General features: G+C 37.7%; 3 protein-coding genes and 1 long non-coding RNA gene across 4 annotated transcripts in view; 2 read left to right on the top strand and 2 right to left on the bottom strand.

Moving 5' to 3' along the window:
* Positions 1–25,979, top strand: part of LOC137027485 (fish-egg lectin-like) — a 141,722-nt gene that overhangs the window by 77,581 nt on the left and 38,162 nt on the right. The window lies entirely within an intron of this gene.
* LOC137027482 (uncharacterized) lies at positions 1,282–3,468 on the top strand. The gene is made up of 3 exons (XR_010896043.1): positions 1,282–1,545; positions 1,801–2,422; positions 3,046–3,468. It is a non-coding gene; the product is annotated as an uncharacterized lncRNA (long non-coding RNA).
* On the bottom strand, positions 6,609–9,638 carry LOC137027481 (fish-egg lectin-like). The gene is made up of 6 exons (XM_067395646.1): positions 9,578–9,638; positions 9,431–9,492; positions 7,839–8,066; positions 7,246–7,457; positions 6,917–7,044; positions 6,609–6,801 (listed from the first exon to the last, which is right to left on the bottom strand). Exons 2-6 carry the CDS (start codon positions 9,486–9,488, stop codon positions 6,657–6,659), a joined length of 771 nt encoding a protein of 256 aa, XP_067251747.1. The 5' UTR covers positions 9,489–9,492; positions 9,578–9,638; the 3' UTR covers positions 6,609–6,656.
* LOC137027480 (fish-egg lectin-like) lies at positions 16,660–18,826 on the bottom strand. The gene is made up of 6 exons (XM_067395645.1): positions 18,765–18,826; positions 18,611–18,672; positions 18,201–18,428; positions 17,640–17,851; positions 16,994–17,121; positions 16,660–16,878 (listed from the first exon to the last, which is right to left on the bottom strand). Exons 2-6 carry the CDS (start codon positions 18,666–18,668, stop codon positions 16,734–16,736), a joined length of 771 nt encoding a protein of 256 aa, XP_067251746.1. The 5' UTR covers positions 18,669–18,672; positions 18,765–18,826; the 3' UTR covers positions 16,660–16,733.

Here is a 25,979-nt window from a genome sequence, read left to right as displayed (position 1 = left end):
TTAGGACTGTTTGTGATTTGGTCTTAGTGACTTAGGAGTCCTCTTGCCATAGACTACTCCTAATGTTTCACAGATTTAGGAGCTACTTTTAGCGTTAAAATGCTTTGTGAAATACTCTTAGAGCAAAAATGTAGGACTCCTAAAATTAGGACTGACACTCCCATTTTTTTAAGAGTTTCTCCTAAATCGGCAAGTTAGGAGCTACTTTTAGCCTTAAGATGTTTTGTGAATATGGCCCCAGGTAATCAGACAATCTTTATTTATTTGTTAAAGATTTTTTTTGGCGTCTCATCGTAGATTCAAATCTATAAATTAAAATGTATTGCATTTATGAAGAAAAGGTTCAGCACCTAAGGCTCTATCGCCTTTGGGTGTCTTTGGGTGGATTAGGACTGTTTGTGATTTCCTCTTAGTGATTTAGGAGTCCTCTTGACTACTCCTAACATTTCACAGATTTAGGAGCTACTTTTAGCACTAAAATGCTTTGTGAAATACTCTTAGAGCAAAAATTTAGGACTCCTAAAATTAGGACTGACGCGCCCATTATTTTTAAGAGTTTCTCCTAAATCGGCAAGTTAAGAGCTACTTTTAGCCTTAAGATGTTTTGTGAATCTGGCCCCTGATGATTAACAGTTTACATCTTAACCCACAGTTTACAGAACACTGATGGGAATTGCTTCAGAATAAATTACAATTACAACACAAAAAATGATAAACTTTGATGTAGTTAGTTATTATTGCACCATCACATTTGAAAAGAAACGTGAGGAGAGTCAATTGCTGCGTGAGGAAAGTGAGTCGCCGGCTGCGGAAAGTGAGTCGCCGGCTGCGTGAGGAAAGTGAGTCGCCAGCTGAGGAGAGTCAGTGGTCAGCTGCGTGAGGAAAGTGAGTCGTTCGCTGCGTGAGGAGGAGTGTGTGTATACAGATGCACCGCCGGCCTATCAGTGGTAAATTCAGTGGCTACTGGCAATTGAATAGTGAATTCCCGCGACAAGTCGGTAGCCATATTTTTGGACCTTCTGGCCCGCCATATCCATTAATCCTATGACGGATCAGGGAAACCCTATTACGACACAGCTGTGACATAAAGTTCAGGAAACTAAACAGCAGAGAGAAATATATGTCTCCTCAGATTTAACGTTTGATCTGTACATCAGCTTCGGGCAATCGGTCTTTGTCAGGTGACGTCACACTCGTGAAAACCGAAGTGCATTATGGGTGTCGTCGCCATTTCTGAGGTATCCAAACAATCTCTGTATCAGTGCAGAGTTGTTTCTTCTTTGGCTACTTTTCATTGTAAAATGGCACACTTTTGTTGTGTGAAAAGCTGCAATAATATGTCCCACGATAGAAAATGTCAAAAACTTTACTACGAGATTAGATTTAGTCGGTTTCCTACTTGAAAAAAGGCTGTACGGAGAGTATGTAACGTTAGAGGCAATAACAGAGGCGCCGGATCGCACGGGTTGCCGCGGTGAGACGCAAAACATCACTTTCGTCAAGATATCTCCATTCAAGTATGTTTGCTTTCTACATTTCACAAAGGTAAGTTAGAGGTTTCTGTTTTCTAAAGTAGAAAACGTTATAGCAACGCATTGTTTTGGATTGTATGTGCTATGAAACAAGTCAATTTAAACTGAATCCCTTTACTTGAATATGTCTACATTTTATTTTTCTTAATTTTGCTACAGCATTTTTATACTTAAGGTACGACATTTTTGCTCTGTATCCATATACTGATTCTAATTTTCTGACTACTTTTTACAGCTGTGGTCTGTGGACCTTTTCATTTCATTGCAGATCAGCCTGCTTAAAGATTATGGAGACTGACCCCAACTGGACACCATCCCTCCCTACATTAAGGCCACATCAGCATTAAACACAGGCTGTGTCTCAATCAGCTCCCTAGTTCATTAGTTAGGGCACTGATCAGGACGGTCTCAGTCACAAAATTTGTATACACAATATACTGATTCAAGAGCTCAGAGCTGATTGAGATGCACACACAGACACTAAGTAAGGAAAAACAATCCAGTCATCTACTTGGGTAAAGTTGGTTTTATATTTGCACATTCAGACTTCTGATAAATTCAGACTTTCCAATAAATATGCAATAAATTAATGTTTGCGAATTTTAAGCAGCGACATGATATTGACGACCAACGATTGTCAACTTATAACATTTTTCACAGTCGATCAAAATAGGCAAGTATTGTTTAATGGCATATTTACTTGTGAATGTCCACTGAATGTCCAATGTAGTGTGATTAACAAGGCTATTGAATACGGATGTGCGAATATAAAACCAACTTTACCCAAGTCAGTCAGCTAACACTATGGTCCATCAGGCTGGAGAGAGTGATCATCTTCACACTGAGAAGATGCAGGAGGCTGGAGGAGATGGTGATCTGCATGTGCAGAAGTAAACCGACTTGATATGTACAGGATGTCTGATGTTTGTTTTGGAGATGATGTTAATGTACTATACGGGTCTGCCAAACCTGGGAACCTTTATGGCGTTATTAAAATTTTTTTTTTTTTTTTGTGCCTCTGATTCCAGACGCAACAAATACAAATTTCAAATGCTTCTGTGAACCTTAATATACCTCAGATTTGATCTGCCTGCACAACACTTCTAATGTTTCCCCTGAGACGGTATACAGAACATTCAATGAAACTGTGTCATATCTATGCAAACCTGAAGCTTTCAGCTGTATGGGCAGACAGAGATGATTTGCACAGAAATATGTCTCCTTTGTTTAAATACAGAGTAGCAGAGATTATTGACTGTTTTGAGATTTTCACAGAGAAACCATCCAATCAGCGCATGTTTGAATCTTTTGTAGAATTGTAGTGTAAAAATGTGCTGATGCTTTATCCAGTCTTGCATGAACAATAAAGCATGTATAATTAAATTTTTCAGGGTGATTTGTAGATTTATGTTATATGCACTTATAGTATTAACAGGATAATTAATAATATACACAATCTGTAAATCAGATATTTAACTTGCATGACATATCTTTGTTTTTTATTATTATTAAGGCCTTTGGACAAAAAAGACAAAAAAAGACTCATAATGTCATTGACCCAGACAACACAGAGGTAGGTCTAAAAGGTATACTATATCAGAATGTACTGTAATAAAATACACTATTAAATTCTACATACATCTCTGATGATGCCTTGTTTATTGGAACAATGTTTATTGTGTTATACATTGGTTTATGTACTTAATGCAATAATGAAAAAAAGGGTAGTATTAGTTCAAAATTCTTCCTGATAATACTAAACCATCCTTAATCATGCACTTGTTAAATAGTTAACACGACATCATTATCGTTACTATACTGTGTTATCGCAGTCCTTCCTTCAGAACATAAATAAATCCTGCACCCATTAGTGAAATATCTGTGAGCTTCGAGGGATTTATAGTTTTTAAATTGTTCACTATGCGTTTATGCCATAAACAAGACAGTTAACAATATTTAAGTATGATGATTTAGGTAGCAATGCGGGGTCAGTAGCACTCCAACTTACTGCAGTCGTACTGATCTTCGTACAGATCTATGTTATGAATGGATGAAAATTTCTCCAAATAACGGTCCCTGGCATCTTTGGTGAGTTTATCGCGATATGAAATTTTAACTTTGTTCTTGTGCTTCTTCATATTTGCGAGTTATTTGCTTGTTATCTCAACTCGTGTAATCTCTTTCATTCTCACAGTCAGCAGGGATACCACAAATATGCGCCGCGGTGACGTCACACACAACAAAATCACGTGTCTGACAAAGACCGATAACGTTATAATCTCGTTCACTGTAGAGAAAGCTGTAGCCTACGCAGGGAAAGTAGTTCTGCATTCATATTGGCTCTGATCATCATCACACATTCACTTACGTTTGCTCCATTTCTGTAAATGGGTCATTCTACAGAAACGTCCACTTTTCTGTCCCTAGACTTTACAGAAATATTACACTTGAAAAACACTTTAGGATTACAATTTTTTTATATTTTAATATGAAACAATATGTTATTTGAACAATTAAACCTTCTTGAGCCATCAATGTGCCAAATTTTTGTTTTTTAATTAATTCTAAAAATTCCAAGCACCACAGAAGTGCTTGTCCCCACAGTCATGTACAGAGGGAAAGTGCTTTATTTTGAGCGCAGAAACAGGTTTTTCTACCATTTTAATTTCAATAATGTATCCATAACTATCAAATATATAATGTAAATAACATAAAAAAAACAAATGCCAAATAAATATTATAAAATATATAATGAATGTAGTTGTCCCCTGGTGTTGTGTCACTGGTGTTACCTTTAACAAAAATCTCTTATTTTGAAAGAAAAAGTCACACTGATGGCATCACTCGACTTCCTTCTTCCTGTTTCCTGAAGATCAATGAAGAAAGGCAAATGAAAAGTCCACTATCTCTTTTCAATTATCAGAAATTTTAATTAGAAAATCATAATTTCATACGAAGCTTTTAGTTGAAGTCACTGGTGTGACCTACTTTATTGCTAGGGAATTATAAAAAACTAGAATACAAATGGATTAAACTACTTGATTTAGTGAATATATCATGATTGACAACATGTGGGTTGACACCTTGCAGCAGCCATTTTGTAAAATGCATTTTTCATGAAAATTGTCACTGGTGTTACTGTCACTGGTGTTACCTTTTTATGAAAATGTCACTGGTGTTACCGTCACTGGTGTTACCCATTTATAGATAAACTTTATTTAAAGCTATTCATTTAGTTCTTTTGCATAAAATAGCACTAAGATTACATGATTATAACTCTTCTTTCTCATTGTTAATTCTCCTTTGGGCAGATATGGCTAAATTAAGGGTATTTGGCTAAATTCAGTGCAGCGACTTTACAGACAGTGTATTTTACAGACAGTTTTAAAATGTTGTTTATGATCTTTTTCTGACTGTTTTCACTAAGTGTCAAAGATAAGTCTTTTATTGTACACCAAATGTAAAAATTTAGTCCAATCTACTTAATTATAGTTGAAAAATTAAGGATCTTTGGTCCTACGTATACGTCACTGGAGATTCATTTTGTCACTGGTGTTACTGTTTTTTGTCTGTCACATTAAATAAAATGTGTCATATGTGACATGATAATAATTTTACATCCATTGAATTCTGCTACACTCAAGAATTAAGATTTAAAGGATTGCATCATTACTTTTCATAACTGTTTTTCCAAAATTTTCATTGTTATAGCAAATACATGGTTGCGAAATTGAATTATTATCATTCAATCACACTTTAAACTAACCTGATTAAAATAAAAAACACATAATCTCCTTATTTTTTGCATTATCATTATTATTCTGTAACTCTGACTGCATGTGCTGAAAAAAAATGAGAAATAATATTTCATAAAATTGTTTAAAAATGCCAGAGAAGTAAGGTAACACCAGTGACAAAAAAGGGGACATGCAGTCTTTAAATAAATGTACAAAAAAATTAAAAAATCATTAAGCTGTCATTTATGTGTATTCATAAAGTCAAAGTGTAATATAATAATGTGGTCTAAGTTTAAATGTTAGAAAAATAAATACATTTTAAGACATTTTGTCATACCAAAAGTGGACGTTTCTGTAGAATGACCCAAATCTGTTTTTATAAATGATGACTTAGCGTTGCTCTGGTCTTAAACAGCCGCTAGCGGCACCTGCTGGTGAGGAAGACTAACAGCAGATGGAGATCATGCATTGGCACTCTACTGTTTTTCCTGCAGTTTCCTGTATGTTAAATGTTGAATTTTCTGCCGAATTTGAACCACTGAATTTGTGGAAGCGAATTTGTAAAGCGAAATAAAATGGACTGAAAATTGCTAGTCGAATTTTATATGTTGTATTTTTATTAATATTAATATTAGAATTAATATTTTGGAAGTGAAATCTGAAAGGTGTATATAAATGATTTAATTTTTTATAATTAAAATGTGTGTGAAATATTTTAAATTGAAATATTCACAGTTTAAATATACGACCATGTTGAATTTCAGCCCATAAAAATGCAAGCCTTAAAAATACAATGCATCTAAATGCAAACACAGCTAATGTAATGCAATTTTTTTTTCAATTAGTGCAATTTAACAAGTAATTAATTTACTTCCATACCCTTTCATCACTGCTTGCAACTTTAATAGTGTAATTTTAATAGTGTAATTTAGTGTAATTGTGTTGTGAAATGTTTTGCAGCAAAAAGTTTTTTTTTTTTTTTAAAGTGATACTCTGTTAAGACTTTATTGTAAACTGGAAAGATGTATTTACAAGAAATATTTTACTGTAAGTTGGAATAGTGTTTTTTCAACCACTTGTATTAAAATTCTAATCAGACATTAGATATAAAGCATGAACAATTTGATTAAAATGTAAATTCCACTGTAATGCTGGGCCTCCAGTTTGAGAATTACTGAACTAAATGATACAAGAAACACAACGCTGATAAGATGCTATCATATTGCTTTATTGATTCAACAGCAAGAAAAAGAGAAGAAAAGAAAGATTAAGATTAATCAAGTTATAGATTAGTTTTTTTAAATAATTTTCTGTTAATAATATCTGATTACTTTGAGATTTCTGTTAATGATTGAGCTCCTCTGTTGCTTCAGTGATGCATGACAGACTATAAAGTACACCTGCGGACGGAGCCATCAACACAGACGACCCACAGCAATCCCAGGTCAAAGCTCACATGCTTGTGGCCATTGGGACAGGCAACCATCGATAACCAGTCTGTGCCAGCGGGGTTGGACTGAGATACGCCAGTTCTGCAAAATTATGGTTTCTTGAATGCAGTATTTGATTTATAAGTGAAAGTTATTCTTGAAAAATTCTTCACTTTGTACATAAAAAGTTTTATTAAATGATGACTGTTCAGTTCACCTTTGGAATAAGGCCCCTTGAGCATTGACACCAAAGACACTGCCATCAGTTGATACTTCAATCATGGACAGAAGTCCAGGAATATTCACAAAGGAGCCGGACCCGGAACAGGCATTACCAGACACACCCTGAACAAGACCGAAAGAAACACAAACCAGTCAGCTGTATCGTCACATCAAGAAATTGTTTGCTGCTTCCACACCAGTTTCTTTATTTCTTTAGTTATGTCATAAAATGTTTGCATGATGTTTACTTTATTGTTGTACTTTTAAAAACCTGGTGTATTTGAACTTGTACCCAAGCCCCTGTATTTAACACTGTGACATTACCTTCATGATGAAGATGTGGTCATTGCTGTTCACTCCCCAACAGCTGTACGGGCCACAGCTGTAATACTTCAGCTTTCCACCAAGTTGAACCCAAGGAACAGAGCTGGATGGCAATTTGTTGTTAGCATCCATATTTAAACAATATATGTCATCATACATATTGACACCTGCAACATTCTGATCTCCTCCAGCATCCACCTGTTTGAGAAGGCCTAACAGTACAAGCAACAGTTTGGATGAAAGATTAGTCAGTTTAACTGGAAGAATAACAGTTACACATTATTTTACACATAAGTGTACTTACAGTGTACTTACCAAAGAAAGTGCTGGTAATACAAGGTAAGTACATGGGTTAAGGTTATGTTTAGGAGTAGGTTCAGGGTTATAACTAGTTATAACCCAGTTATTGTAATTTCTACAGTATAATAAGTACAAAGTATGTACATACAGAACAGGACTGTAAAATAAAACACTACCAGAATGACAATAAGCTGATGTCATTGGTACTGTGATTTTAAAACAATGACTCCAAACTAAAATCATGTACATTAATAACAGATTAAACATATCTTATGATTTCTGTAACTCTTCACCTGAAATCTGCACAAGGCTGCCACCCCGCACCTTGAAGATGTTGTTTGCTGTATCCACCCCAAACTGACCAGCAGGACCAACACTGAAGTGCTTTAGAGACGTAAAGACCTTTGTGAAGACGTTATTATCCAGGACGAAGACTTCATTTTGATCATTCACTCCAACCACTGAGCCTGCCCCAGCGTCTATCTGCTTCAGGGTGCCACAAATCATTTCACAGTTTAAAGCTGTGAAAACATGGTGCAAAATAAGTACAAATAGACACTTTTAAAATGAATTAAGTACTTTTATATTAAAAAAACAAAAAAATAGCAACATTTTTTTAAATGTATTTTAATATATGTAGATTTTAGGGTTGTAACTTTCCAAGGTAAGATTTCCAAGGTATGATAATCGTCTCAGCAAATATCATGGTATACGGTATTAAACAATCAATTATTATTTTTATCATCAGTTAAAATGACCAATAAATTAATGAAAGTGTTTGTTTTGTCTATTCAGATTTCAATAATCAAAAACAATCAAGTAAATTTAATAAATGATTATGGATTAGATTAACAACTTTTATTTAAAAATTCAGAAATTCTAGCTTGATTTAGTTCTGGCTTTTATTATTTAATACAAATACATTATCAAAAATTATGTTAATAAATTAACTTTTTATCCTTTAAGTTTTGGCAAAGTGCTGCACAACAGAGATTTACTAAATTAAAGTATGGACAAAAATTATATTCCTTAAATAATATTTAAATAAATTGCATTATTATTATTATTATTATTTTGAGAAGTACATTCTACTTTACAATCATAATATATTTCTGTCAATTTCTTCGAGTTAAAACTCGGTCTTTTATTTTGACGGGATGTAGTGAAGAGCTTTGAGTTTCAGTGTATTAGACACGCAAAACAACAGATATATTTATACAGCAGTCTTTTTGCGCTTTATTCACAGACACCGGCTAGAGCATGTCGCGATTTGATTTATTGTACAGCTCTGCTTTCATTTTATTCACCAGTCCATCAAATCGCGCGTTTTAAGTGACATTGTTGCGCACTGTGCATTCCATTTCCATGACTGGATTCCGGGAGCTCTCCATCACGCACATCATACGACTAAATTTATAAACGGAAGATACCTGCATCTGCACGGATGGTGTTCTCGAATGTAGGTGAACATGTTCGATGTGTTTCCTCCTTTTGCATGTAGACTACTTGCGTCCGCATTTTTTTTTTTTTTTTTTGCAAACTGGATATCTACACTACACGTTTATTTTTCCATATCGAAAGTATTCCCATACTACAAATTGTAAATTATTTTTCAACGAGGGATAGAGATTAGAGATAGCAACTTCTGTCTCTGACATTGTCTCTACTGTATGTGTGTGGGTCGGAGCAAGTTTAGAGTGTAGTGAAGTGGAAAGTCGCTGTATATGCGCAAGTGAGATTCTGCGTCTTATTTTTTCAATACCGTAAATAAGCAAATGTACACTATATGATAATCGTACGTGTTCATATCGTGATATACAGTCATACCGGTATATCGTTACAACCCTAGTATATTTCCATGTATATTATGTACAGTATAGCTTACCCAGGGTGTGGATGAACTGGCAGCTGAAGAGTAGCAGGATGCTATGATACAGCTTCATTGCTCTGTTCATAACCAGAAATCATTTATATAAGTGAGTAAAACATAATCAGTAGCCTATTAAAATAACAGTAATTAAATGAAGATTACCTTGTCTTGATAGATAAGAATTCGGCAGTCAGTGTGGATTCTCCTCTTCTGAGATACAGAAACTTGCATCCAATGTTTGAGGGATCATTTATATACCCAAAAAGTGTGTTTGTGTGTGTGTGTGTGTGGGGGGGGGGGGGGGGGGCGGCGGCACACAGACTATCACTGTAATATTCTCTATCAAACATTGTTTGGCGTGAAATAAAGACAAGAGGAAAGTAAATGGAGACATTTTACACCAGTAAAGAAGATAACCTGTATTTCCCCGAAGTTCAGGTAACACTTTGGAATACTGATCCTTCATTAATGAATAAATACACAGGAACAAATGAGTAATGCATTACTAACACTCTAGTTACTACTATTAACTAACAAGTAACTCTAATGAATGAATTAGTAAGTATACTTAGTGCTCAATGTAATGACTGAAATATTACCAAATACTTCAGAAGGAATTACTAATTATTTGGACCAGTATTCTAAAGTGAATAACATGATAACTCTCTAGTAACTACTGAAGTCATTGTAAACTTTTGAGGTTTTTGTAAAGTATTGGATAGTAATAACTCAAGAGTTACTATATAACTCTAAAGTAACTACTTCTTATTTTGATCAGTATTCTAAAGTGAAGATCATGGTAACCCACTAGTAATTACTTAAGTGTTACATCCTTCTAAAGGAACTACTAATTATTTGGATCAGTTTTCTAAAGTGAAGATCATAGTAACCCCTTTGGTAACTTAAGTGTTACCAAATATATAAGCAATTACTGTACAAAAACATACAAAAACCTAAAAAGTTTACAATGACTTAAGTAGTTACTAGAGAGTTATCATGCTTTTCACTTTAGAATACTGATCCAAATAATTAGTAATTCCTTCTTAAGTACTTGGTAATATTTCAGTCACTACTAGTGGGTTACCATGACCTTTACTTTAGAATTAATTATACATTATGCATCATTCATGTTAATTATGAACCTGTATATAGTAGTTCTTAGTAGTTCTCTGGGCGGTATGAAAAAATAGTTACTGATTAGTTAATAGTGAACTACCCAACTGAGCACTATTACTTACTATTCATTAATCAGAGTTTGTTAGTTAATAGTAGTTACCAGAGTGTTAATAATGCATTATTCATTTGTTCCTGTGTAGTTATTCATTAATGAAGGATCAGTATTCTAAAAGGTTACCGAAGTTCATTATCTGTGTCCACAGATAATTTCCTGTAGTATATTTTTCCCTATTCTAATCAGATCAAGGTGAAGTATGTATATATATTTATCTATCTGTTACAAAAACCTTGCTACATGTACTATGCTATAGACTATCTGGGACTAGTCACAGCACTTAATTGTTGCCCTATTGTGGTTTGATTGCTTCTATTGTTCTCCTTTGGATAAAATGTAAATGTAACTCCTGGCCTATGGAGGGCCAAACCTGCAAAAACAATAAATAGATAAATAATCAATAAATAGATGAAGAAATGTAAAAAAAAAAAAAAAAAAAAAAACAAATACACAAATAAATACATAAATAAATATACAAGGAAATGTGAAAAATGATAAATAAATGAGTATTTATACTTTTGTTATGGACAGAAGGGTAGGAGACAACAGGTATGTGTCATGTTCCTTGTCTGTGTTCCCAGTATGTCCTCTGTTTGTGCACCTCATGTTTCCCTGCTGCACCCCTTGTTTGTTACTATGGACACTCATTGGACCACGCCCCTTTTTTAAGCTTGTTTTTGCCTGTGTATATATAGTCCCTGTGTTTCTCTCATTTGGTGCATAGTTTTGTCTAGTGTTACTACTGCACTCCTGAGCGTTTCCTTGTTCCTTGTTCCTTGTTCCTTAATCCTTGTTCCTTGTTCCTTGTTCCTTGGTTTTCCTGATTCCCTGCCTGTTTATTGGATTATTCTTTTGCCTTGCCCTCTTGTATCTGTTTGCTGGTGTTTGACCTCTGCCTGTACGACTATGCCCATCCTAATAAATCCTGCATTTAGATCCTCAGCCTTTGTGCCCCTGTGCAGTTTGTGACAGAATGGAAGTAGATGGATGTTTATTGACCAGCAGCAGGGTAAACACAAGAATAACAGGTACGTGGGTCATGGATGGTTGAAGGTTGGTAGGCTGGAGGGACACACGGAGACTGTAGGTGAACTCACAGAAGATAACACACAGAGATTGGGGAAACACACTGGAGTGGAATAATAGTCCTTGGTCCTTGGAAACATCAGGGAACAGTCCTCTTTATATAAACAAGACCAGACAACTGGGAGGTGAGTGGTGTGCATAAATAGTCCAGGGTGATGAGGTGCTGAGGGGGAACAGGTGTGTGTGCTTAACTGATGGTGGAGTGATGCTGCGTTCCAGGCAGGTTTTTGAGCCCGTAAGTCACGATTTCAAATCACGACTCACGACTTTGTAGCATTCCAGGAAAGTCACGCCAAACTGCACAAAAGTGTTAACAAACCAACATGGCGGACCGTACGGGGCTTATGCTCATTAATTATTTCTGTCGCCAAAGGTGCTTACTCCTTGCTTATTTGAGGGAAACAGAGGAGGAAAACGGCGCATAAGGCAAGAGAAGCTGTTATACCTTTTATTTTACCGTGTACTTGCATAAACACGGCATCAGGCTGTCATTGTTGTTTCACGGGCTATGTGACGTCAGAACCCATAACTGGGAGTACATCGATCTAGTACGAGTTCACGGGTGGGAAGTCACGGCTTTGACTGTTGTTCCAGTGCACTTTCACGGGTAGAAGGTTGGAAAAACACGGGTTACGGGTTGCCTAGAACGCGGCATGAGTGCAGATGAGGGCCAGGGAGGATGATGGGAGATGGAGTCCAGAAACGATGGGAACTGTGACAACTTTTATTTCTCATTAATTTATAATTGTATTTCTTCTACATGTCATTATTTATTTTAGGGGTGTCCTCGACTATGGATTTACACTTTTAGGATGAAATCTACGCAAAGTTTTATAAATGAGGCCCCTGGTGATCAAAATAAAAGCTCAAGTGTGATTATGAAATCGCAATGGCTGCGATTATTTTTTAATACGCAGCTTGTCAATGAAGTATGGCTCCAAATGCTACTCCATCTGAAAGCACGTGTGAGTTTGAGTCGCTTATAATGTACATTTGAAAAAGCAACATGCGTCAAACATCTTTCCAGACATGAGAAACATTTATTAACATCTTGTCCAACAAACGACAACATTTAAAGGGGTTGTTCACTGTTTTTTTTCTAGGCTTGATTGTGTTTATTTGGTGCAGTTTAACATGTCTAATGCTTCATTTTTAAAAACAACGTTGTATTTTTCATATATTTTATTCTACACCGCTGTCTTCATTGTCATTTGAACGGCTGGGTTTGACTTCCTGATTCTGATACCACTCCCTCTGAAATACGCAATGTGCTCAGCTGTATTGTGATTCGCTGAAGCATCCGGGAACACCACGCCCCTTACCATTACCCCTTACCCCTTACCAACCAGTTGTTGCATGTGCTTCAGTGGAAATGTAAATAATTGAGCCTGAATCAGACCCAGATAGCAGTAATGATGAAGAGGGTCAAGCAGAACCTCTGCAATCGCAGCTTTTAAAGGACGTTTATGAATGGGATTTCATTTTGTACTTGTGTCAAAGTGTTTAGATATTGTCAAAGTATCAACTTAGGATACCATCAGACGTTCTTCAATGAATGACTGGAGGACGGTAAATGCCAGTTTTTCCCTTTATATTTGGGGACATTCCCAAGCCAGTAAAGTGCAGAGTGCTCACAGATGCAAAAACAAACAAAAACAAATTTCCCAAAAAGGGGAAAAAAGAAAAAAAAAGGAAAAAAAATCCCTTTAGTCAGGTATAACACTACTACAATCAAAGTACTCCACAGTAGCTACTGCCCTCACTAAATATCAATCCTAGACTCTTGGACCACTTCATTGTGTGAGAATTTATACACATGGGTACAACAATTTCTCAACTATAATTTTACATGGAAAGTACTAAAGATCACATAACCACATTTCCTTCAATACACAAATATAAATAGCACAATAAAACCCATTATCAGCTTAATTTCAGCAAAAATTAGAGGAAGTCAAGGGCAATAACCTCATAAAACAACATTCAGCATTTTTGTAAAGGTATCGTTAAAATTATAGCATGAACAACTGTTTGTCTATGAACATATACGTTTGTTGCCGTTTGTTGGACAAGTATGCAAAAGAATTTAGCTAACTGACTAGCAAAGCCAAACCATGTTGGTCTTTGTTTACGTCCTTAATGCAACCAAAAATAGCAACAGAACTATACATTTAAAAGACATGTACAAAACATACTTACAGGTTCTGGTCCATAAACAGCAGCTTCTGCTTTTAAAGTGGGAACTGCTTCATCTTTCAGTAATAGCCTTTGTGTAAATCCAGCATTGATTGAACTCGTGTAGGTTCTGGAAGCTGTCTTCCACGCAGCATCCAGTGTAGAAAATATCACAGATTATAATGGGTTTGTGGTGACCAGGGCGGGCGAGAGCCGTGAGGGAACGGCGCAAGGCCGGTGGCGCGAGTGTTAATGAGCTTCACCTGGGAGGCGCACCGGCCTTGAGTCCCTCACGGAGGAGCTCCGGGAGCATAAAAGGAGGAGCGACTAAAGTGAAGGACGAGAGAGGACCAGGCCTGGACTTTATTTTATTGTTTATTATGTTTGTGTGGCATTACTTTCGTTTTGTTTGTTTATTTTGAGAATAAAGTTTTGTTGAAAGTTCGCCGGTTCCCGCCTCCTTCTTCCCACATTTACGAACCGTGTTACAGGGTTCTATTATCTTTTTGACGCGTCGCGCCGCGTGTATCTAGTGTGTTCCTCTTCCATGGCCTCACCCACTTTGTTGCGTGTTCCTGGGGGCAGTGTTTATGTTAATTGCAGGGATTATGATGTCACCAACCCAGGAAGAAGTTCGTTGTAGTCCAAACCAGTCATTTTTGTAGGTATTAAACTGCCATATAACTTTAAAAGACATATCCGTGTAAGGGTGGAACTCCTACAGCGGTTCAGACTGTAAGGTTTGCCGAGCGACTAAAGAAACTTTATCAGTAAGATGTTAGAAAACTGTAAATTTCTTGTCTATTACCACCCACTGCAACTTATACCAATGACAGAAATAAGCGCAGTTACAATAGCAAAATATGTTGGAGAGTGTTGCTATAGTGTGACAATATTGTATTGCAATAGGGAGCACATTAATGTTACTAAATCAAAACTAGTTAGCACATCATTTGTAATTGAACAGGTTTAATGACAATATCTGATTATGGTTACACTTAAAATAATTACAAAATAGATGTATGAGATGATAAAATCATATACCATTAATCATACACAGCATGTATGTAAAAAGTTACCTGAGAGAGAAAGAGAGAGAGAGGGCCAGAGAGTGCCCAAGAAAAGCCAAGAATCAAAGAAAGAGCAGAGCATAAAAGACCCCCGAGCAACAGTTCCAATCTTCTTTTATCCCTTCCTTGACCATGTGACTGAAACCTAGATGTGAGACATTCAAACTGACCAATCAGAAGATTAAAACTTCCCCCACTGTACTAAAGGTGTGACCATTTGTAGACCCCCAATGTACAAACATTTTGGCCTATAGGGCTTGATCACTATCAGCACCTTTGTGCCTTCCAAATGGCCCTTGTAGGAAGAGAGAGGGGGTTGAAACAGTAAAGCAAATGTCTTTGTTCATTTTAAAATATCTTTAGATATTTTCAATTCTTACATCCGTTTGCATTGAACTTTCAGTGCTGTAACTTGCTCAAACAGCAACATTACACAATAACTAAAGAGTTTTTCGCTGAAGGGCGTGTCCGTGGCAGCCTGACAAAGTTCGATGTTTTGCCATGAAACAGGCAGTTGTTGTAACTTGGGTATACAGTGTCTGATCTGCCCCATACTTCACATGTATTATTAGAGTCCTGGCCTGAAGACATTTACATGCCAATATTCAGTTACAGTCATAGCGCCACCTGTGGGCAACAGGAAATGTCATGTTTTACACTGTGATTAACTCCTTAAAGAGATTTAACCAGATCTACATCATATTTGGGACAGTCTAAACTTTAGGCCTTAGCGATGTTAAATTTCAAAGATCTTGAATTTTCGTTGTGTCCGTGGAGTCTGACAAAGTCTGATGTTTTGCCATGAAAGAGGAAGCTGTTGTAACTCAGGCATACAGTGTAGCAGACATCTACTTGACAATATTCAGTTTGTCATAGCACCATCTGCTGGCAACAGAATATGTCATACTTTACACTGTAATTCATTCCCAGAAACACATTTCAATATGCCACGAATTACCAAACATACTAGAAACATGTTAAATCATGCAACACTTGGCTAAGTGCTAATGTATTCAAATAACACCACGAAATAGGAAGTTGTTGTAACTCAGACATGCAATGTCCAGTCTGCTCTAAACTTCATGTTTGATAATAGTCCTGGCCTGAAGACATCCACATGGCAAAATTCAGTTACAGTCAAAGCGGCACCTGTTGGCAGCAGGAAGTGGGGCATTTTGAAATGACTTCTCCTGTATTTACTCGCTTACATGCATGTCACCCACTGTTCACTGTTTTCCTAAGGCCAATGGATGCCGGTGAGCCTGGGTGCGAAGGCCCTTTCATCACTGCTTGCAGCTTTAATAGTGTAATTGAAATAGTGTAATTTAGTGTAATTGTATTGTGAAATGTTTTGCAGCAATTTTTTTTTTTTTTTAAAGTGATACTCTGTTAATTTGAAGTCTTTATTGTAAACTGGAAAGATGTATTTACAAGAAATATTTTACTGTAAGTTGGAACAGTGTTTGTTTAAAATTCTAATCAAACATTAGATATAAAGCATGAACAATTTGATTAAAATGTAAACAGTGTAAATTCCACTGTAATGCTGGGCCTCCAGTTTGAGAACTACTGAACTAAATGATACAAAAAACACAACACTGATAAGATGCTATCATAATGCTTTATTGATTCAACAGCAAAAAAAAAAAAAAAAAGATTAATCAAGCTTTTATAGGTTTCTGTTAATAATATCTAATGATTTTGAGATTTCTGTTAATGATTGAGCTCCTCTGTTGCTTCAGTGATGCATGACAGACTATAAAGTACATTTACGGACGGAGCCATCAACACAGACGACCCACAGCAATCCCAGGTCAAAGCTCACATGCTTGTGGCCATTGGGACAGGCAACCATCGATAACCAGTCTGTGCCAGCGGGGTTGGACTGAGATACGCCAGTTCTGCAAAATTATGGTTTCTTGAATGCAGTATTTGATTTATATGTGAAAGTTATTCTTGAATAATTCATCACTTTGTACATAAAAAGTTTTATTAAATGATGACTGTTCATTTCACCTTTGGTATAAGACCCCTTGAGCATTGACACCAAAGACACTGCCATCAGTTGATACTTCAATCATGGACAGAAGTCCAGGAATATTCACAAAGGAGCCGGACCCGGAACAGGCATTACCAGACACACCCTGAACAAGACCGAAAGAAACACAAACCAGTCAGCCATAACCTGATATTGCTGAGTTCAACATGTTCCTGGGTCAACATTTTTGTTGATCCTGGAACAACATTCAAATCAACCAATCAGATTTGAGGGACAAGTTTACAGATTATGTAAAGTTTAGGCTTAAAATCATGAATTGGTGCTTCTACATTAGTGTTATTCGTCTATCATTTCCCTCAGATTTTTGGGATAACTTATGGGTAGGGTTAGGTTTAGGGGTAGGAAATAGGGTTAAGACTAAATTTTCAGACTGGAATGTTGTTCCAGGATCAACAAAATATGTTGACCAAGGAACGCACCTAACTCAGCAATATCAGGACGTGCTATCATCATATCAAGAATTTGTTTGCTGCTTCCACACCAGTTGTCAGAAATGTTATGTCAGAAAATGCTTGCATGATGTTTACTTTATTGTTGTACTTTTAAAAACCTGGTGTATTTGAACTTGTACTCAAGCCCCTGTATTTAACACTTTGACATTACCTTCATGATCCAGATTAGTTTATCACTGTTCACTCCCCAACAGCTGTACGGGCCACAACTGTAATACTTCAGCTTTCCACCAAGTTGAGCCCAAGGAACAGTGCTGGATGGCAATTTGTTGTTAGCATCCATGTTTAAACAATATATGTCATCATTCATATTGACACCTGCAGTGATCTGATCTCCTCCAGCATCCACCTGTTTGAGAAGGCCTAACAGTACAAGCAACAGTTTGGATGAAAGAGTTTAACTGGAAGAATAACAGTTACACATTATTTTACACATAAGTGTACTTACAGTGTACTTACCAAAAGAAAGTACTGGTAATACAAGGTAAGTACATGGGTTAAGGTTATGTTTAGGGGTAGCTTCAGGGTCAGTAGCTAATCATTTATTGTAATCAGTATAATAAGTACAAAGTATCTACATGCAGAACAGGACTGTAAAATAAAGTGCTACCAGAATGACAATAAGCTGATGTGATTGGTATTGTGATTTTAAAACAATGACTCCAAACTAAAATCACATACATTAATAACAGATTAAACACTGCATCTTCACCTGCAATCTGCACAAGGCTGCCACCCCGCACCTTGAAGATGTTGTTTGCTGTATCCACCCCAAACTGACCGGCAGGACCAACACTGAAGTGCTTTAGAGACGTAAAGACCTTTGTGAAGACGTTATTATTCAGGACGAAGACTTCATTTTGATCGTTCACTCCAACCACTGAGCCTGCCCCAGCGTCTATCTGCTTCAGGGTGCCACAAATCATTTCACAGTTTAAAGCTGTGAAAACATGGTGCAAAATAAGTACAAATAGACACTTTTAAAAATGAATTAAGTACTTTTATATTAAAAAAGAAATAGCTAATTTTTTTAAATGTATTTTAATTGTATTCTTTTATTTTATTATTTATTTCAATTTTATTTTATATATTTTTCATTGTATATGTACAGTAGTAGCTTACCCATAGTGTGAATGAACTGGCAGCTGAAGAGTAGCAGGATGCTATGATACAGCTTCATTGTTCTGTTCATAACCAGAAATCATTTGTATCAAGTGAGTAAAACATAATCAATATTAAAATAACAATATTAAAATAGCAATTAAATGAAGATTACCTTGTCTTGATAAGAATTCAGCAGTCAGTGTGGATTCTCCTTATCTGAGATACAGAAACTTGCATCCAGTGTTTGCAAATGCTGTTGAGTGATCATTTATATAGCCAAAATGTGTTTCTGGGGGGGGGGGGGGTGTATTTCCCTGTGTCTATAGAAGATCATTATCTGTGTCCACAGATAATTTCCTGTATATTTTCCCTAAACATATTTTCCCCTACTCTAATCAGATGAAGGTGAAGTATGTATATATACTTATCTATCTGTTACAAAAACCTTGCTACGTGTACTGTGCTAGACTGGAACTAGTTATAGCACTTACATATTGTTGCCCTGTTGTTGGTTTGATTGTTTCTATTGTTCTCCTTTGGATAAAAGCGTCTGCTAAATTATTAAACATAACTCCCGGCTTATGGAGGGCCAAACCTGCAAAAACAATAAATAGATAAATACATAAATATATATATTAAGAAATGTAAAAAAGGATAAATAAATTAGTATTTATGCTTTTATTTTCTCATTTATTTATAATTGTATTTTTTCCACATTTCATTATTTCTCATTTATTTATTTATGCATTTATTTATTTATTTTCCACTTTTATTTTTTTCCGCATTTATTTATATATATGTATTTATGTCTACATTTATTTATTTCCACATTAATTTCTACATTTTTTTAACATTTATTTATAGAGTAGTGCAGGTAAATAAATCCCAATAGGATTTTTCCATAGGCTTTTGGATTATCGCAAAAACAAGCTCTGTGATCAACAAAGGTTTATGATACTTATACATTTTGTCCATCAATATAATTTTGACAGAATGACACAACTGTCACGATCACCAGTGAGAGTGCCCTATCAGCCACTAGAGGGCACTCCATTCCGGACTCTCATTTCCACCCATTGCATTCACTACATTACCCATAACGCACTGCCGGACTCATTGTCTCATGATCACTTCATTACACACACCTGTTTTGTATTATGTTATTAGTGTCTGTCTATTTATACTGAGTTGTTTCTGTCCTTGGTTGTGGTTTATTGTATTGTTATGTGCACCGTTTTGTTTCTCTGGCTTTGTGTTATGTGGACTGGATATTTTGGATTTTGACCCTTGCCTGCCTTTGGATTACGTTTCTGGATTCCCCAATAAATACTTATGCTGCAACTGGATCTCAACATCTTGTTCTTGTGTGCCAGTGACAACAACTTTTATGAAATTTGAAGCATAAATGCAGTTGCCAGAAGTAAAAAGCTAAAGGTAGTGTTACTATAGTTACTACAAAGTTACTATATCCCCTGTCAAACCTATAAAAGGAAAAAAAGAGAAAGAAAATTAAAATGCACATGTACGTAAACAATTTTATTGATTTATTTTAATGTTAAAAAAATATATATTGTTAAAGAAATGCAGAAAATGTCAATGTCAAAGGACATTTCGCCTTCTGGCCTGTTCGGCGACGCAGTTAATACTGTCGTCGACAGGTTTCAGGAGGCGGAAAAGCAGTCTGCGGCTTTCAACCAGTATCTCCCTCGCGGTTCTAAATCTACAAAGGCTGCTCCGAGTGTGCAGCCCCAGCCATCCTCAAGCTCCTCGTACCGGCAGGTACAAAAAGAGAGTGTCACTTCTAGAGCCCCTCCTCAGGGATCTTGGCAACAAAGGTGACGCTCTCGCCAGAAGCCCGCCCTCAGGAAATCGATGTTGGATTCCCGCCGTCCAGTATGCTTCGGGCCACATCAGTTTCTGGCGAACGCATGCTGCAGTGTCCGCCCCAAAGGCTTGCGACCTGGCAGCGACAGTGTCAGCACACAGAAAATCGTTTTCGATCTTTTCCTGCCGGTATTCCACTTCAGGGGATCGTGAACGATACTCGAAGAACACCCAAGGTCAGCCTCGAGAGGCTGATTCCCTTAGTAGATTATATCGGGGCATGGCAATGTCTTCCGAATGTATCTCCATAGGTCCTGCGTACAGTATTAAAGGATTAGTTCACTTTTTAATAAACGTTTGCTGATAATTTACTCACCCCCATGTCATCAAAGATGTCCATGTCTTTCTTTCTTCAGTCGAAAAGAAATTAAGGTTTTTGATGTAAACATTCAAGGTTTTTTCTCCACATCATTCATTTCAATGGGCACCAAACGGTTGAAGGTCCAAATGGCAGCTTCAGTGCAGCTTCAAAGGGCTTTAAACGACACCAGACGACGAATAAGGGTCTTATCTAGCGAAACGATCGGTCATTTAAAAAAATAAATAAAAAAAGTTTAAGTTTCATAAGCACAAATGCTGATTACGCAAATACGCAATTACGTTGAAAAGGTCACGGTTGACGTAGGCGTAGCAACCACAGTTTCATTTGCTCAGGAATGTGTATAGGAAATCACTGAAAATTCACAAATTTCTGTCCTGACAAAAATTTTCTTTTAGGCTTTCTAATATTAAAACACCCAGGATAGTTTAAAATATTCTAACTGACCGCCTGATTTTTTTTTTTAAGGCGACCCTTATTTTAGAACGTTTGCCCTTATTGTTTCCATGGCGACTTGTGCGTGTCAGGAGCGCTGAACGTAGCCACAATAACACTGTGAGAGATGGATCACTATTATTTTGTTTTTCCTTTTTTATTTAAAATATTCACAAACTTGCTTACATGTCTTCAATTATATGATATTCCGATTCTCAAATATGTGTGAGTGAGTGTGTTTTGTCGTTTAAAAACCTTTATAAATTATCTTTATCTTGATCTATAATGCGAGATGGGCGCCGCCATCTTAGTTTGCACTGCAGTTCACAGAGTTCTGTCAGTCTGATTTACAGCAGGTAAATACATCAGTTTCTCCTGAAATATATGCAAGTAAGTGGCTGGTGAACTGGAAGAATAAGAGAGTAAACTTTATAGTTACTTAGACCCATTATGTCTGTCTGATATGAATAAATGTCGGCAAATTATATTTGAATTCACTGTTTATTGATGCTTCCACTGACGTCTGACATCTGTGTGTATTTTATAAACTCCAAATGTATTGTTTATTGGTGCTTATGCGTATTTAAATGTCTGAAACCTTAAAAGAAACATTATGTGGCTGAAAACACTGCATAGCTGTGATGACAAGAGAGCACGCGTCCGTCTCGCAGCCAGAGCGCGAAAGCACAGTTTGAATCTAGCAGTTATGTGATGTCGCTGAACATTCGAAATCCCATATGTGGAACCGTACGCCCAGGGGCACAGAAATAAACATCCCATATGTGGGAACGTACCGCTCAATGGATTAAACAATAAACTGACACAAAGACATTTGAATATGTGTATACGATCCTCCTTCCGCACATTTGTAATGTAAACACTGACTTGATACTTCCGCCTACGTCAACCGTGAGCTTTTCAACGTAATTGCGTATTACGTGACGTCAAGAACGCGCATCGGAGAAAAGAGCAAGGCCAGCATTTGTGCTTATAAAACCTAAACTTTTTTTTGTTTTTTAAAAATGACCAATCGTTTCCCTAGATAAGACCCTTATTCATCGCCTGGTATCGTCTGGTGTCGTTTAAAGCCCTTTGAAGCTGCACTGAAACTGCCATTTGGACCTTCAACCGTTTGGTGCCCATTAAAATGAATGATATGGAGAAAAAACCTAGAATGTTTTCATCAAAAACCTTAATTTCTTTTCGACTGAAGAAAGAAAGACATGGACATCTTGGATGAACTAGGGGTGAATAAATTATCAGCAAAAGTTTATTTAAAAGTGGAGTAATCCTTTAAAGGGGTACAGACTGCAGTTCGGTTGCTGCCCCCCAAAGTTCAAAGTTCATTTGTTCACCTCAGCCCTCCATGCCTGAGCTCAAGGTGTAAATGGCCATGGACTCCTAGGGCTGCCAAACTGGTTCTGGCCAGTGCACAGCAAGAACAAAGAAATGCTCAGAAAGAAAGACATTTTCTAAACATATTGGCTTGTAATCACCAAAAATGGACAGGAATACTGTAAGGAACATGTCCTATATGTCCTTTTACTCATCCAGGAAATTGTGCACACACAGTGGAAACCACACCTGGAATAAAAGCCAATGCAACTGCACCTACTGAGGGTGCTTTCACACTTGGTTCGATTGCCTGGACCGAACCCGAGTTCGATTGCTCCCCCCTCCCCCTGCCCCCACTGGACTGTGTTCACATTATATTATTTGGGTCCGACCCGCGGTTCGTTTGCGTCATCAAACCAGCAGCTGTTTACTCCGTTGCTTAGTAACGACGGCGCAGGAGAAGGCGGCAAAATGCTTAACGTTGCTCTCCTCACTTTCATATTTTTGTTTTTGAACCGTTGGTTTTGTTCATAATGACACTTGCCTCTACCTGCCGCGACTGTACTACGGAAGGCGAGCAGAAATAAGAAAGGCTACACTACAGCTCTCTGTTTGCAGCACGTGACTCACGCTCATCGGGAAAGTGAGTGAAACACACACAAACTCACATTTTTATCAAATAATACGGCATTAATAGTGGTTCACTTCCGCAATTTGGTACGTTTGCATTCATATCACAAGCGAACCGTACCGGAGTTCACTTGAACCGCACCCCAGACCACCCTTTTTAAGTGGACTCGGGTACAGTTCGCGGGTGCGCACCCGAGTTCAGAAGACCGTGTTCACATCATCCAAACGTACCGAACTCTGACGTCAATCGAACCCGGGTGCGCACCAAAAGTGCTAATGTGAAAGCACCCTGAGACAGAAGTGTGATACCTCAACCAATTCACATCAAGTTTGGACTCTACAAGTTCAGAACACTGCCACAAGGACTTTGAGAAAGGTTTGAAAAAGAAATAAAGCATTTTTCAAGGTCCTAAAGACACTGTCTTATTTAACTGTGTATTTTGGGCCAATACAACAAGTTCCACAGGACAGGAAGGTGATGTGATGTGATGGACGGACACCTTTGTAGGGAACCCCCCATTGGCCCAAAAACAGAATCCGATTGCCTGGGCGAAGGTTAACGCCTGTATGTCTTTTCAGCGCCCCTGTGAAGTTCACTTAATTTCACTCGTTTAATCTGACTCCAATTTCAAGTGATTATTAGTCTTAGGTTGTATTTCCAATTAGAAATTGATCATGGGTTATGTATTAATTTAGATATTTGATTATTCTGGGTATCCCATATTTTCAATTATTCATTGATCAGGAACCCAATGCCGCACAGAGATACTCGCCCCGGGTTTGCGGTAAACTCACAGACAAAAACTCGCCAGTCTGATCTTTGTCAGAGGGTGTAATAAGTTAGCTAATACCTTTAGTCGGTTGCCTACTGCTCACTCGAATAAAGGTGCATTTTAATTTAGCCACTTCCATACACCTTGCTATATCAGTGGTAAACAGAAATCAAAAGGTCTTCAGATTAAGTGCCTACTGCTCCTTCATTCCCACGCCTTCAGTTTGTTCTACCCTGGACACAGATTTACGGTAGCATTAGCCTCCCATAATTTACTGTTAAAAATGATATCAGGGTTGCATACTGTAGATGTTGTGAGGCAAGGCATTGTGCTATGCTATTTCTTTGAGATCTTCTCTCCAGGTGAGTTTTATTGCTTTATTGCAGGGTGCTTGATCTTAGTTTTTGTCTGAGCAGGAAAATCAAGTCTTACACCTTGAATGCTATGACCCAATCAAAGTCAAAGTCAAAGTTTATTTATAAAGCACTTTTTTAAAACAACAAGTGTTTACCAAAGTGCTGTTGTGGTGAGGGGGGCATGGTTCAGCAAAGTGTGCAATGGCAGAGAGTGTCATGACACACGTGGTAAACGAGCAGGTTGAATGCAAATCACGAACACATGTGTCTCATTCCAGTAATTGGCATGGAGACAGGATAAAACACCAGGAGAAGCAGGAGTGTGTGAGAGAGAGAGACTGCTGACTGAGACTGCTGACTGAGACTGCTGACTGAGACTGCTGGAGCTGATCAGGAGATCAATGCTGGAGTGAAGCCCGTCTGTAAATGTGGATTGTCTGATTTTGACTTTTGTTTGTTTATTTTTCTTGGTGAAATAAAAACTCCTTGTCCTCTTCCTCCCCTGACGAACTTGATCATTACTACAGCTGTATTGTCACGTTCCCAGTCATTCCCGGACTACATTTCCCACAATCCTCCCTGGCAATCACCTGCACTCTCTCCACCAATCACCAAATGCCACATACTGCTGCAGCACGTTATCTGGACTATTTAAGCCACACACACAGTATGAGCCGTGAGAGTGCGGAAAGTGAGAGCAAACTCGGCTGTGGTTTGTTTACCTTGGCGCAGCGCCAGTAGTTGTTCTCCGGCCTCCTTGCCTCCCTCAGCATGTTTGAAAATCTCCCGGAATCTTTGTAGAAAGTCACTGAATGTAGCAAACGTTGGCCGTCCATCACTCCATACCACCGTAGCCCATTCTAAAGCTTTTCCCGTCAGCAGAGAACAAACGAATGAAATACGACTCTCCTCCGTGGGGTATAGCGAGGGTTGCTGAGAGACAAATATTGAGCATTGCAGCAAGAAACCCTTACATTTTGTGGGTGAGCTGTCATATTTTTCTGGGAATGCAAGCCGCGGGCTGGCAGTCACCATTACCGGTGCAGCATTAATTGTAGGTGTGGGTGCAGGCGGACCCGCAAACTCTGCAGTCTTCACCAGCTCCTCAGTGATGGACGTTAGCTGAGTGGGCTGCTGTTGATGAGTAGCCAGAATACTCACTTGGGTAGAGACCTCGGTGGATAGCCAGTAGATAGCCGCTGGGTCGGGGTCTGGCGAAGTCTTCTTGGAGGCAAGGAGGCCGAGAACAATTACTGGCGCTGCGACAAGGTAATCAATTTTGCTCTCACTTTCCGCACTCTCGCTGCTCAAACTGTGTGTGTGGCATAAATAGTCCAGATAATGTTCCGCAGCAGTATGTGGCATTTGGTGATTGGTGTAGAGATTGCAGGTGATTGCCAGTGAGGATTGTGGAAAATGTAGTCCGGGAATGACTGGGAACGTGACATGTATATACAAAAAGAAAACATATTCAATAATACAAACAGTCAGCACCATAAAAGAAAAGCACTTAAGACACAATAAAACAGTAAAAGAAAGCAGCTCTCACATAGCATTGAACGCCAGACTGTAAAAATAAGTTTTTAGGCCAGATTTAAAGACCTCAAGTGTTTGAGCCTGTCTGATGTAGAGAGGCAGACTCTTCCAGAGCTTCA

This window comes from Chanodichthys erythropterus, chromosome 10, assembly GCF_024489055.1.
Source record: "Chanodichthys erythropterus isolate Z2021 chromosome 10, ASM2448905v1, whole genome shotgun sequence".
In the NCBI taxonomy this organism is placed as follows: domain Eukaryota; kingdom Metazoa; phylum Chordata; class Actinopteri; order Cypriniformes; family Xenocyprididae; genus Chanodichthys; species Chanodichthys erythropterus.
This window is presented reverse-complemented; position numbering and strand designations above follow the sequence as displayed.